The sequence below is a fragment of the Misgurnus anguillicaudatus genome, chromosome 4 (genome assembly GCF_027580225.2).
Source record: "Misgurnus anguillicaudatus chromosome 4, ASM2758022v2, whole genome shotgun sequence".
NCBI classification, from domain to species: domain Eukaryota; kingdom Metazoa; phylum Chordata; class Actinopteri; order Cypriniformes; family Cobitidae; genus Misgurnus; species Misgurnus anguillicaudatus.
This window is the reverse complement of record NC_073340.2, coordinates 33,123,220-33,135,407: the sequence shown is the minus strand read 5'-3', so window position 1 is coordinate 33,135,407 and position 12,188 is coordinate 33,123,220. Positions and strand designations below refer to the sequence as shown.

The following is a 12,188-nucleotide window of genomic DNA, read 5'->3' as shown; positions in this document are numbered from 1 at the left end:
GAGCTGGACAAAAAACAGTCCAGCGGAGACCTCCTTAAACCTTAGGTGTGTATGTGTGTGTCCCGGTTAAATATTAATAAAAAAGGAATAGTTCAAAAGTCGGACTGTAAGAGTATTTCATGAGAGCATAAATGCCTGTAATATTACCACTAGTACTTGATCTGTTTAAAATGATTTCATTGATATATTATGCCTATAAAGGAGTTAAATAAAAAAAAATGTCTTATCCAGTAATTAATTTTTTTATCTGAGCACACAATCAGAAAACCCGTGGTGGTTAATTTTTTCATTTTTGTTTTTAATTTGAAAAAAAAAACGATTGAACGAATGATACACAGACCCATTACCATGTTTTTAACAATTTTTAATGCCGTCTTTCGTCTTTTAAATAGGAAATAAAGACAATGTTTCTTGACAAAAGATCAGATAGCCTATACTAGGCTAATTCAAAATAAGACGTAAGTGTGCCAACAACAGTTGGCCCGCCATCTACTGGCTAAAAAAAATATTGGCCCGCGGCCAAAGTTACTTGCCGACCCCTGCCCTATGGCAAGCAGCTGCATGTCCGTGTCTGTTTTAAAGATCGCTCTGAATGGGATCTCTATGAAAAGTCCGTCACAAAAATGGAATTATCTCAGCTTTTTGCTCGAAATGTGGTGTTTTTGCAGAAACCTACCCATATTCAAACGCTGATTACAAAAGAACTACTGAAGGTAGGATGAAACATTTTTTTTTTTTGAAAGCAGAGGGTCTGTTCTTTCATTTGGTATGTTTATATATTTAAAGAAGAACATTTTCTGAAAGGCATTACATTTTTGTGAAAATCATGAAAAACGTTGGCGCTGGCTGGCAACTTTTTTAAAAATGCTGGCGGCGAAAGAGTTAATTTTAAAGTAAAGCTTAGATTTATTTTAGGTGTTTATTATGGGCATGTTTATGGTTGCTGGTTATTCATGCAAGATCTGGCAACACTAGTAAGTAAATGCTTGTACCAACAACAGATACAGAAGATAGACCTGTAAAGTACATGATCCATATATCATCAAACTAATTGTTATTAAACTATTGCATTTCTGTAAATGTCCTGCATTTTGCAGGAGATAATCCAGTAGTTGAATCCGGTTGTCACCCCTGCAAATTAATCAACTCTGTGTGCACAGAACAGGATTAAACACCAAATATAGCTGCAGTGCATATTATGTCAACCACGGTGGGTCTCAAACTTCTTTCATATTTGGGCTGTAAAGTAAAATCAAATCAACCGTTTCACCTATTAAAAACAAAATTGTGCTAGCTGGTTTATTTCCTGTACAACCTCTCTTTTAAAACATGCTTGCATTGAAAGCGAAAGAAAGCAATGTACACCCTGCCAGGTTTACTGTGGCATTTGCATAACCAAAGAAATCTGCAATTACAATTCACCAATTACAACATCAGAAGCTTTCAGAGAAAGCAGTTCCTCATTACAAAGCCAAACACAATCGCATCAAGTGGGTCAGACAAAAAATCCCCACGAAAACAGGCTGGTTCTAACCCAGGCCGGGAGATATTGTACTCAAATTAAGTTCTCATCAAAACCAGTGTGACGATAGACAAACAGGCAGAATTGAATCCTTTGGGACGTAGGTGGCTTTTGATGAACCATCCGTGTTTTTCTTTGAGCACAAGGACAGTAATGAAGCATTTTACCTGCGTGAGGTGCTGTCAGGAAGGGAAGTTTGATCGGTATTGAGAGCAGGCGGAGGGGATGGGCAGAAGACGCACGTGGTCCCTGAGCCAAGTCAGAATCCATCGCCATCATGGCTGCAAGTGTAATTCCTTTAGACCTTCCTCGTTTGATGGCCACAGGACAACCTGGATTAGAGAGACGGAGAAAACATTACTGTCAAAGACTCAGTACTTTCAGAGTCAAACCTTCAACATAATTCTAACTGCTGCCAAAATGTGCTCATAAATGTCTATTTTGAAGGTTGTACTTAAACGTGGGCAAGAAAATGGTCCTGATAATTTCTTTGAGGAATTCTCTTCATGGCAAGCAAGTTACTGCTAAAGTACAAGGAAAGAATTGAAACCCTTGTGGTTGAGATATTGTTAAACATTAGCGCATGCTACAATACTCCATATCAACATAATAAACAATGCAAAATCTGTAAATGTGAATGTAGAGACTTTGCATAAATATACACAATGCGGTACAACACATGCATTCAGATGGCAATTACAGGGTGTTGTCATTTACAAAACCTGTACCGTACATGGCGATAGTTACTGTAATTTCAGTCCATCCTTGTGCCAAATATCTAAATGCTCATTACCAGCAAACCAATTCAATAGCAGCCCTACTGCACCTAGCAGCGGTCAAAACAACCTTTATTCCTCTACATAAACTCCAGAGATAATTATTTGGATAGGAATGAAATTACCACCCCGATGTTTTAAAAACCAAGCATTTTCTCCTGGCAATTTTCTTCTCGTTTATGGAAGAAAACTGCAACATAATCGACATATAAAATGCTAAAATTATATCACATGTTTATGGAAAACAATTAGCATCCTAATATGCCCAAGAAGCGATTAAAAACAAATTCTTATGATGCCATCTCATGCATCCAGAGATTTGAACATATGTGCATTCTTCCCAGCGGATTCCAAGCGTAGGCATTCTTTCTTATTGGCTTAAATTGGCTGCCAAATATGTTTTCATGGGCTTTTGCCTTTCCTATGTTGTTTTGTTAGTTTGTAAACCTGCACAACAGACACACGATATCTACTATACTGTATGTATGCCAACATGTTGAGTACTAATGTTTTGTAGGGATTTAACTACATCTGCTACATTTCTTTCATATATTAGATGTAGTAATTAACATAAGTACAATCTCACCTGTATTCACACTTCACACGCAAGGCAGTGGTTCCCAAACTGACCTACTTGAAAAGGTATTCTCTATTTAAGGATGTTTTTAAATGGAAACATGGGAGAAAACATTAAAGGGATTTTTACAGTGCAGTTGACAGCACCCATTGACTGCCATAGTAGGAAAAATACTAAGGAAGTCAATGGGTGCTGTCGACTGTGTGGAAAGAAATTGATACCAAGTTTTAACCAACACAAGGATGAGTAAATTATGAGAGAATTTTTGGGTGCACTATCCATACATGTTACTTTGAATAAAATCAAAATGCATAACTGGGTGATTCTCAAGAAAACTTGGTTTTAAAAATGTCAAGCATGAAAATGTAAAAATTGCTTAAATTTACTTTTTTCCCACCAGACATTGAAAAACAAAGTCTGGAGTAAATGGGAACATTAATTTAAAAACTTTTACTTATCATTTAACATAATTTAAAAAATTAGTCCTAAAAAATCTCATTACCGCAACAGTCAGAAAACATCAACACTGACATATTTTCAAAATGACATGACAAACCTGAAAGAACATAATTTGGAGATTCTGCACATGCATTTAAAATCAAAGTATTATGCTTCTATTAATTAAATTAACATTTAATAAGCATCTTTTGCGGTAATGATAATCAAAATGTCGTGTAAGCATTCTGACAAGACAATATTTCAAATTAACTGTAAAAAATGATCTTACCTGGTAGCCATCTTGAAGTAACTAGTCCATGTGCTTGGTCACTCAAAATCAAACTTTATTAAAATTCTGTATGTGTGCTTAAACTGTTCTCAAAAAGTGTTGCGGAGGATGAGAACATCAGGCATGTACACATCATTTTCCTAATTTTTCTTCATTATTATTATACATGAATATTCAGTAAATATTTTTTCTGTCATCTAAAGTAGTCTAGCAAAACATCCATTTATTTTTTTTTCTCTTAATATTTTTGTGTTAATTTGATTAAATTACAACATAACGCATGTTCAAACACAGCCGGACACATTGCGGTAATGAGAATTTCAGCAGAAAATGGGATAAAATTTACAATTATAAATTCTTATGTTGAAATCACACATTGTGCAAGGTAGAACACATTATTGTGTTAATTCTGATGCTTTTTAATGTTACTATATTACACATTTTAAAGCTAAAATCATTAGTGCCGTGGTGTTTCAATGGTTTCGTGAGAATCACTCAACTGTTAAATGTGAATGCGTTAAACTTTCCTGTGTCAACAAAACCGCTCATTATTAACCTCTATTGAGATCTGGGTGAGCCAACACGCATATGTTTATATTATCTCCACTGTTTTGAGAGCCCGCTGCCTCTGAGCGAAGGAAATGCTATTTAGCTAAACCTTAAAGGGATCTTTGGAGTGAACAGACGGGGTGTTTCCTACACGCTGAGCAGCTCAAATACTTATCTAATGATACTGAGTGGGCGAATCAGAGAGAACCAGAGCAGCTAGTATGCACACAAACTGCACTAAAAATCAGGCCACCTGGGTATATATCATATGGAGCCGATCCAGCTCAGTGTCTTACCGATACTGTCACAGCACCGAATACAAAACAGAGGGTCGGGGGACACGCTTCATCATCTGACGGGGAAACCAAAGGGTATAGGGGACTATTGGTTACACTTTACCAACCTTTAGCTTGATAGTGAAGATAAATGTTGGTCTAACAGATCCACTTAAACACCTAGCCGCCGGAGATGAAGTGACAGGGGCGTAGATCGCATAAACAATGCATCTTTCATCAGGAGACGCTCTCCGCGGACATGACATGAAATAGAAACCTTGAATTATACATCCGCCGAGGGCTTCTCCTGAGAGCAAGCGCGTCATGTGACTTCAACAGAGGTAAGTCCTCAAAAGAAACACGGTTGTGATATGTAAAAAAATAACATCCTTTGTTTTTCTCATAGCCGGGTGTTGCTTGTTGACAGGTTTGACAAACAGAGAGAAACACTATAAATACAACAGCAGTCAACGTCTGCAACAAAGAGGCCATTGCTCGAGTCTCTAGGGAAGCAATTATTGCTGTGCTCCTAAGAGTGTCCTCCAAACCTGTCCAAAACAAGGCCTTACAATTCATGCCTTCACAAGTTACTTGAGCCACTGTTTGTTTTTAAATGAGACATCTCAGCCATATACCCAAATATAGTACATCTATGGAGGTTTTCTCAAATGCAGGCACTTGTATGTTTTGTTGACTTGATGTTTGTTTTTACAATAAAAATGTAATGTGATTTCAAAAATGAAGGTCACATTGCTACTATTGAAAAATATTTTATATCTACTTTGTGCATTTTTGCATTTAGCAGACACTTTTATCCAAAGCGACTTTTATCCAAAGCATTCAAGCTATTCATTTTTATCAGTATGGTATCAAATCCACAACCTTTGCATTGCTAACAAAATGATCCACCAACTGAGCTACTGGGAATTCAAACAGCATTTTTAGACAAATAGTGATATAAATACAAACGTTCATACAACGCCTTCTATTTCAAAATGGTTTTTACAACCAAACATTTTATCCTCTAATATAAGTTTTTTCTCATTTCAGAAGGCTGCGTCCTTCATGTCCTGTGGAGGTTGCATCTGCTGACGAGTATACGAAGGGTCCTTTATCTAGATATAAACAAGACGTCTTTTGTAGGACATATGGACAGAAAAGGAAATAGGAAGCATCACATTATATCACTTGTTTACAGCGTCACACTAGTAAAATAAAGGAAAGTTATTTCTAAATTTGGACTGATTTAAAAATAATATGTGTTTATGTGTTGTTTAATATGTGCAATTTTTGAGGAGCTGTGGCGTACATACAAAATATATCTGTTGGAGAGAGATATTAAGAAGAATAAAGTTGTTAAGAAGATATTAAAGGAATAGTCCATTTTCTTAAAAGAAAAATACAGATAATTTACTCACCACCATGTCATCCAAAATGTTGATGTCTTTCTTTGTTCAGTCGAGAAGAAATTATGTTTTTTGAAGAAAACATTGCAGGATTTTTCTAATTTTAATGGACTTTAATGGACACCAACACTTAACACATAACAGTTTTTTTCAATGGAGTTTCAAAGGACTACAAACGATCCCAAACGAGGCATAAGGGTCATATCTAGCGAAACGATTGTCATTTTTGACAAGAAAAATAAAAAATATGCACTTTTGAGCTACGACTTCTCGTATTCCTCCGGTCCTGAAAGCGTCAGCGTGACCTCACGCAATACGTCATGACGTCAAGAGGTCACAGAGGACGAACGCGAAACTCCGCCCCAGTGTTTACAAGTGTTTTGAAAGAGGACCGTTCCGACGTTGTTGTATGTGGAATGATACTAATTAATGTCTTTGTGTCAGTTTATTGTTTACAATGGTCCGCAAATGTGGTTTTATATATGTAACACGTGACCTCCCTACGTCACTACGCATTTACGTTAGGTCGCGCTGGACTGGACCTAGACGAAAAGTTGTGGCTTAAAAGTGCATTTTTTTTTCTTGTCAAAAATGACAGTCGTTTCGCTAGATGGGACCCTTGTGCCTCGTTTGGGATTGTTTATGGTCCTTTGAGGCTCCTTTGAAAAAAAACTGGTACGTGTTGAGTTAAGTGTTGGTGTCCATTAAAGTCCATTAAAATGAGAGAAAAAAAACATAATTTCTTCTCGACTGAACAAAGAAAGACATCAACATTTTGGATGACATGGTGGTGAGTAAATTATCTGGATTTTTCTTTTAGGAAAATTGACTATTCTTTTAAGAAGAAAACCTGTTTTTACCAGAGATTTGATGTGAGTTAGGGTAATGAAACAATAATTATATAATTAACTCAATTTCAATAACTAGCTACATAATATCACTATACCTACTGTAGATTATATAGACTACAATATTATTTTATTATTACAGTTGATCCTACTATAAAAATGACATATGTTACAGTATCATAATTTAAATTGTTAAATTGTAAATAATTAAAACTTGCTTTACTTCATTAATAGTCTAAACCAGTGGTCTCCAACATGGTGCCCGTGGGCACCAGGTTGCCCGCACAGAGTCTGTGAGGTGCCCGCCAAAGCACATTCTATTAGAAGTCTCAATTGTAATATTTATTTATTACATATTTTTTATATTAGCTTGGCTTCTTATGTTTATGCTAAAATTTAAAACAATAAATTAAAAAATTTAAAACATATCAACAAGTAAAATAAAATAAGTAAAACAAAAAATGTTTTGAGCAGATTATATAAAAAAGTAGCCCTCCAGATTTTATCCATTGTGGTAGCCCTTGCTCAAAAAAAAAAAGGTTGGAGACCCCTGGTCTAAAAAGTTTTTAATAGTTGTATGCTTTATATAGAAAAACATTTATGTGTGTAAGGTAATTTAAATGTACTTATTTAAATAAATTGAATAAATAAATTATTTAAATGTATTTATTTAAATGGAATTAACTGTTAAAATAACATGAAAATAATGGTAACTGTTGCCGGTTGTTTCCTGTTTTTTTCTGTGATTTACAGTAAATTCCTGTTAAAAAAACATTATGGGGAGTGCACTGTAAAAAAACATTACATGAATTAATATTTAACAGGGAAATAATTAACAGTGTTAAACTACTTTACAATCAAACACCACATCTTCGCAAGTAAGCTATTTTTTGTTGTTGTTTTTTTTATGCTAGTAAGCTATTAACAGCTGTCTGTGTGAAGAATGACGTTGAGAAATTAGGTTGTTTGCGGCGGTGCAAGGAATTGTGGGTTGGGATACATCTAGTGCATTCTCCGAATTCCCTTGAAAGAAGGTCGCATTCGAAGGTCGCATTCAGAGTATCCTACTTGCCTTTCTGAAATGACACAGCCTTATGATGTATGCAGCCTACTGAAACGAGACGCATCTATAGTTTTAAAGAAGTGTATATAGTGACCATGGAGACAAAAGTATCATAAATGATACCTCATCTAAAATAAATACTAATAGTGTGAAAGTGTGTTTTATGGGAGTTTAATCAGGGTAAAAAACACTTCTCTTTATATGTGTGTGTTGATCTTTAAGTGTGTATGTGTGTATCAGTAGGTCTCCTCCTCACTCAGGGGGTTGTGTTTTAGGGTAATTGTGTAGAAAGGATTCAGGGTAAGGTTAGACTAAATGTAGAAACTGTCCATCCTGCTGTGATGCTAAAATGGCAAGTGCGGAGCACTTATGAAACTTTCGGCCACTTATGTGTCCTTCAAACTACACCGCCATCATTTTGATTCACAAAGAGGCTCTGTGTCAATGTCCTCTCTCTGTCGTACGCCCACTGCCCTCGCCTTGCACTTATTTGGCTAATAAACTTCCTACTTAATTTCTTCTCCTTGGAAAGTTCTTGTTGTGCTAAATTATGGTATCTCTCTTCAGGGCTCCTCCTCTAACACAAAGGCTGGATTATAATGCTAAATGCCTTTGTTTGTAAAAGTGGTTTCACAGAATCAGCTTTAAACAGAGGCTTTCAAAAAGTATTCAATGATTGAGCTGAAAACTAGCCCTGTGGGAAAAGACGGTGATATTATGTATCACTTCATTATAGATTTACTTACAACACAAAATGTCTCACATGGATTTATTTAAATTTATCAAATATTTTTGAATGCTTTATTCTGATTGGTTGAGAAATATTCCACGGGTTTTGATTATTTTTCTGAAAACGCACACCTGACCTGTAAAATGTTTGTGGTAATCGTGGTATAAGAGGAATAATTGACTTCGATCCTTTGAATTATTTGAAAATAATGCACACCCACAGTGTGCTGCATTATCACCTTTGGTGTGCATTATTTTCAAATAATTCAACAGCCTGTCATCAATTATTCCTTACATATTAGAAATAGTTGTCGTTCTCACAATGAATAAGTTCTGATATCTCAATCAAAGTTAATTTTTATCAAGTTAGCAGTTTAAACACATTTAAAAGCTTTAAATGTATTAAAGAGCACATATTATCCGATTACCCATTTTACATTTCCTTTGGTGTGTAAGTGTGTATTAGTACATGTTAACGATATCGCCGCTGTCCGATGAAAACCATGTATGTCCATTTTGACGATTTTGAGATTTTTCGACAGATTGAATTTCCAGGTTCATTTCCGTATACAGTATGCTTCACATATCTAAATGGCCAATGAAAAGTTGTGAAATAATGTCATCTGATTTTTACGTATATCCATCAGGTGTCAAAGCTGTCAATCACGTCGCGTATCTCCTGCCCTGTGGAAGCATCTCGCCGGTCTCGTGAAGTTTCATGGAGCTCAGCACTGGGTAGCGAATAAACATAGCCTGGTGACAGAATTACTTTCCTTCATGGAGGTAAACGTTTCCCACCTGACGCCAGACGTACGTCTAGGAGTGACAAAATTATGGTAGGTCTGTGCAAACAAATTATCTGTCTAGCATTACCATGTCTGTGTATTGATTCATTGTCCCTTCATAGTTTGCAAGAGACATTTAATAAATGCATAATTAATATTAAATAAACTAAGCGTATTTAATAAACTAAGAAGTAGGTTATCTGAGCGTATTCATCTGTCAATATGAAACACGACTTGGCCATTCTAATTAATGGTCGGAAGAGCGCGTATCGACCACCTTTACAGTAAAATATGCACGTATGTCCATTTAAACTCAATTTTGGTCAAATGTGGATTATATCGTTACACTGGCCATAATAGGGTTACATGTAAAGATGCCGTACCAAGTATGACAACGCTACATTCAACTGCCAAAATAATTCAAATCCCAGAATAAACAAGGATTGTGTGCAAAAGTTTTCTTCCTCGGCCTGTTGAAGTGGACACGGCGGTCATTATCATAATTCCTCCCGCTTCTGACATACAGCCTGTACGTGTTTTCATATTTAAAGAATTTACTACTGACTAAACCATGATTCAAACGCAATTTTTAAGCAGTGCAACTCCTGTCAGTATTGCATTGTGAGTGTATCTTGAAAACATTGTGAGGAGCATCACATTTAAGGCTGACGTCAGAGGTATTCAGGCCAATCACAACTTACTGGTACCGGAAGCCACTGCACTTTTCCGAACAATGATCTTTGTACAAAGTCAACGCGTTTCAGGGGGGCAGGGCATAAAGGAGCAAAAATAATGTGCTTTTTAAACCATAAACAACAGCAACACATTGTATTATACCAAATAAATGGTATAATACATATAGAAAATGTATGTATAATAAATATAGAAAATCCAGAATTTCATTTATTTTATTAATATTTCGAACAAAAGTCTACTGCCTTTCTTATTACAAAATGTGCTACAAGGGATGGTTGGATTGGTTTAAAAATACATGAAGAGTTTAGACATAGGTGGAGTTTGGGGGTCAGGGGGGCATTGCCCCCCTCAGACCAGTGCCAGTTATGATTTATGACTCAAAATAAGAATTCATATTTTATATAATGTATTGTAATTTAATATTTTTTGTCTTGGTTATAAATTGATGTGGCAGACAAAGCATTCATAAAAATCTTCAATGTGGAGGTGTTTAAGGTCCCATTAAAGTTCTCACGGGAGCTTTAGTGGAATCCAGTCAAGGCAGACCACGTTCCCAGCAAACACTTCAGTGCTCACGTCTAAATCGCCTGCTCAACTTTTAAACTCAATTTTCCAGAAGCTGCGTAAATCTTGACAAGGCAACCGCAGTGACTTTTCACGTCCCATTAGGTCCTGTCAATAATACCGGGCTAAAATTCATGAAGATGAAAAATTTGATTTTGCAGCAGCTAGGTCTGTGAAGCAGACGAATGGTAGCTTGCCTTTTGGCCTAGAAACTGCACTACAGAAACTCAAAATGCACTCAACAGAATGAGACGGTCTCCAGAAAGCCCTCAGGTAGCATCTCAAAGTGTTTCCACCTATTAGATGATAAATGAACAGCGATAAGTGGGCTAAAATAAAACTTGGACTAGTTCAGCCTAAAACAACACAACACTTCTATCCGATGTTTGGACGTACAGGTACTGCTGATTAGGGATGGGAATCCAGAACTGTTTCTTATTCAAAATCGGTTCCGGTGTTTTTATTTGCGATTATTATTTTTTTGGCGTTCCCATAAGAAAAACAACTTATGAATAAGAACGTTTTGATATCTTAATTGGTTCTCAGACGGCAATGAGATTAAATGGAGAGTGAAGGAGACCTTAACTCCTTACAATAATTGCTTTCATGACATTTTGTTTTATTAATGGTTTCGAAATTGTTCTTGCATTTGACCAGCGGTGCAAACAAAACATTATTAAAATACACTTTTGGTAAGCTTACAGTATATTTCAGTATCTAGAGAAAGAAGGACAAGCAAACAATAACCATCTAGGTTAGCTATAGGCCCAAAATAGTACAGCACTGGGTAACACATTGAATTGAATTTGGTTAAATGTGAGTTTGCCAAAATAAGTTGTGAGATGTATGAGATTCCATCTTGTATGCAAAGTCAGGAGTTATTACAAGGTTTCATTTATTTATTTATTTTATTTATTTTTGGGCTATGGCTAGACATCTATAAAATTTAAAAGCTATTAGGCGTCTTTTAAACCCAAAATTGCTTGCTGGGATAAAACAGACTTGTATTAAGCATCACAAACTACGTTTCTTGTTATTTTCATCCTTACTGCTAACCTTGGGGTGTAAACATGGCCTCAGAAAGAAATCACGACCGACAGTATGGTTGTGAATGCTAGTGTTGGAAAATAACTCAACCAGTCTGTTTACCCTGTTGGGTAAAGCACAGCAACTAATTGACACATGGTTACAATTGATCTTTTATTTAGGGTATTTTAGCTAAATGTGCATGTTGCTTAAAGCTGTGTTAATTTCTCTTTCATTTACTATCGACTACAAATTTAATAACATGAAATCTAATACTGAACTTCAAGCTCTGTTCCTAAGTTACTACAGCCCCATTGTTTTCTTCTTGACAGTTTTATCAATTTTCTCTGTGTGTTATAACCTTTTCTCGACACAGAGGCTAGAATGTCCCGCAGAGACAGCACGCGATTGAACTCGGCCCAACACTTATTGATTCCTGCAATGACGTGAATCAAAAAGACGAACACATGACAAAATAAAACCGCATAGAATATCGGTTTATCTGGACATGACAAGGCAAAAGTTGTCTTTTGGATCGATAAGTAGCTCACACAAGGATGCGTCCCTTGTTAAGATGAAGTTTAATGATCATGAGGGACAAAATTGCACAGAAGGTGGAAACATCTGGACTATTACAACTCCCAT

The 12,188-nt window shown here is 36.0% G+C and overlaps 1 protein-coding gene across 1 annotated transcript in view; it reads right to left on the bottom strand.

Annotated features, from left to right (window-relative positions):
- tcerg1l (transcription elongation regulator 1 like) overlaps nt 1-12,188 on the bottom strand; it is a 120,433-nt gene that overhangs the window by 90,043 nt on the left and 18,202 nt on the right. Inside the window, exon 5 of the mRNA XM_055176072.2 lies at nt 1,690-1,854. Within this exon, the coding sequence (XP_055032047.2) occupies nt 1,690-1,854 (165 nt within the window). The remainder of the gene's footprint in view (nt 1-1,689; nt 1,855-12,188) is intronic.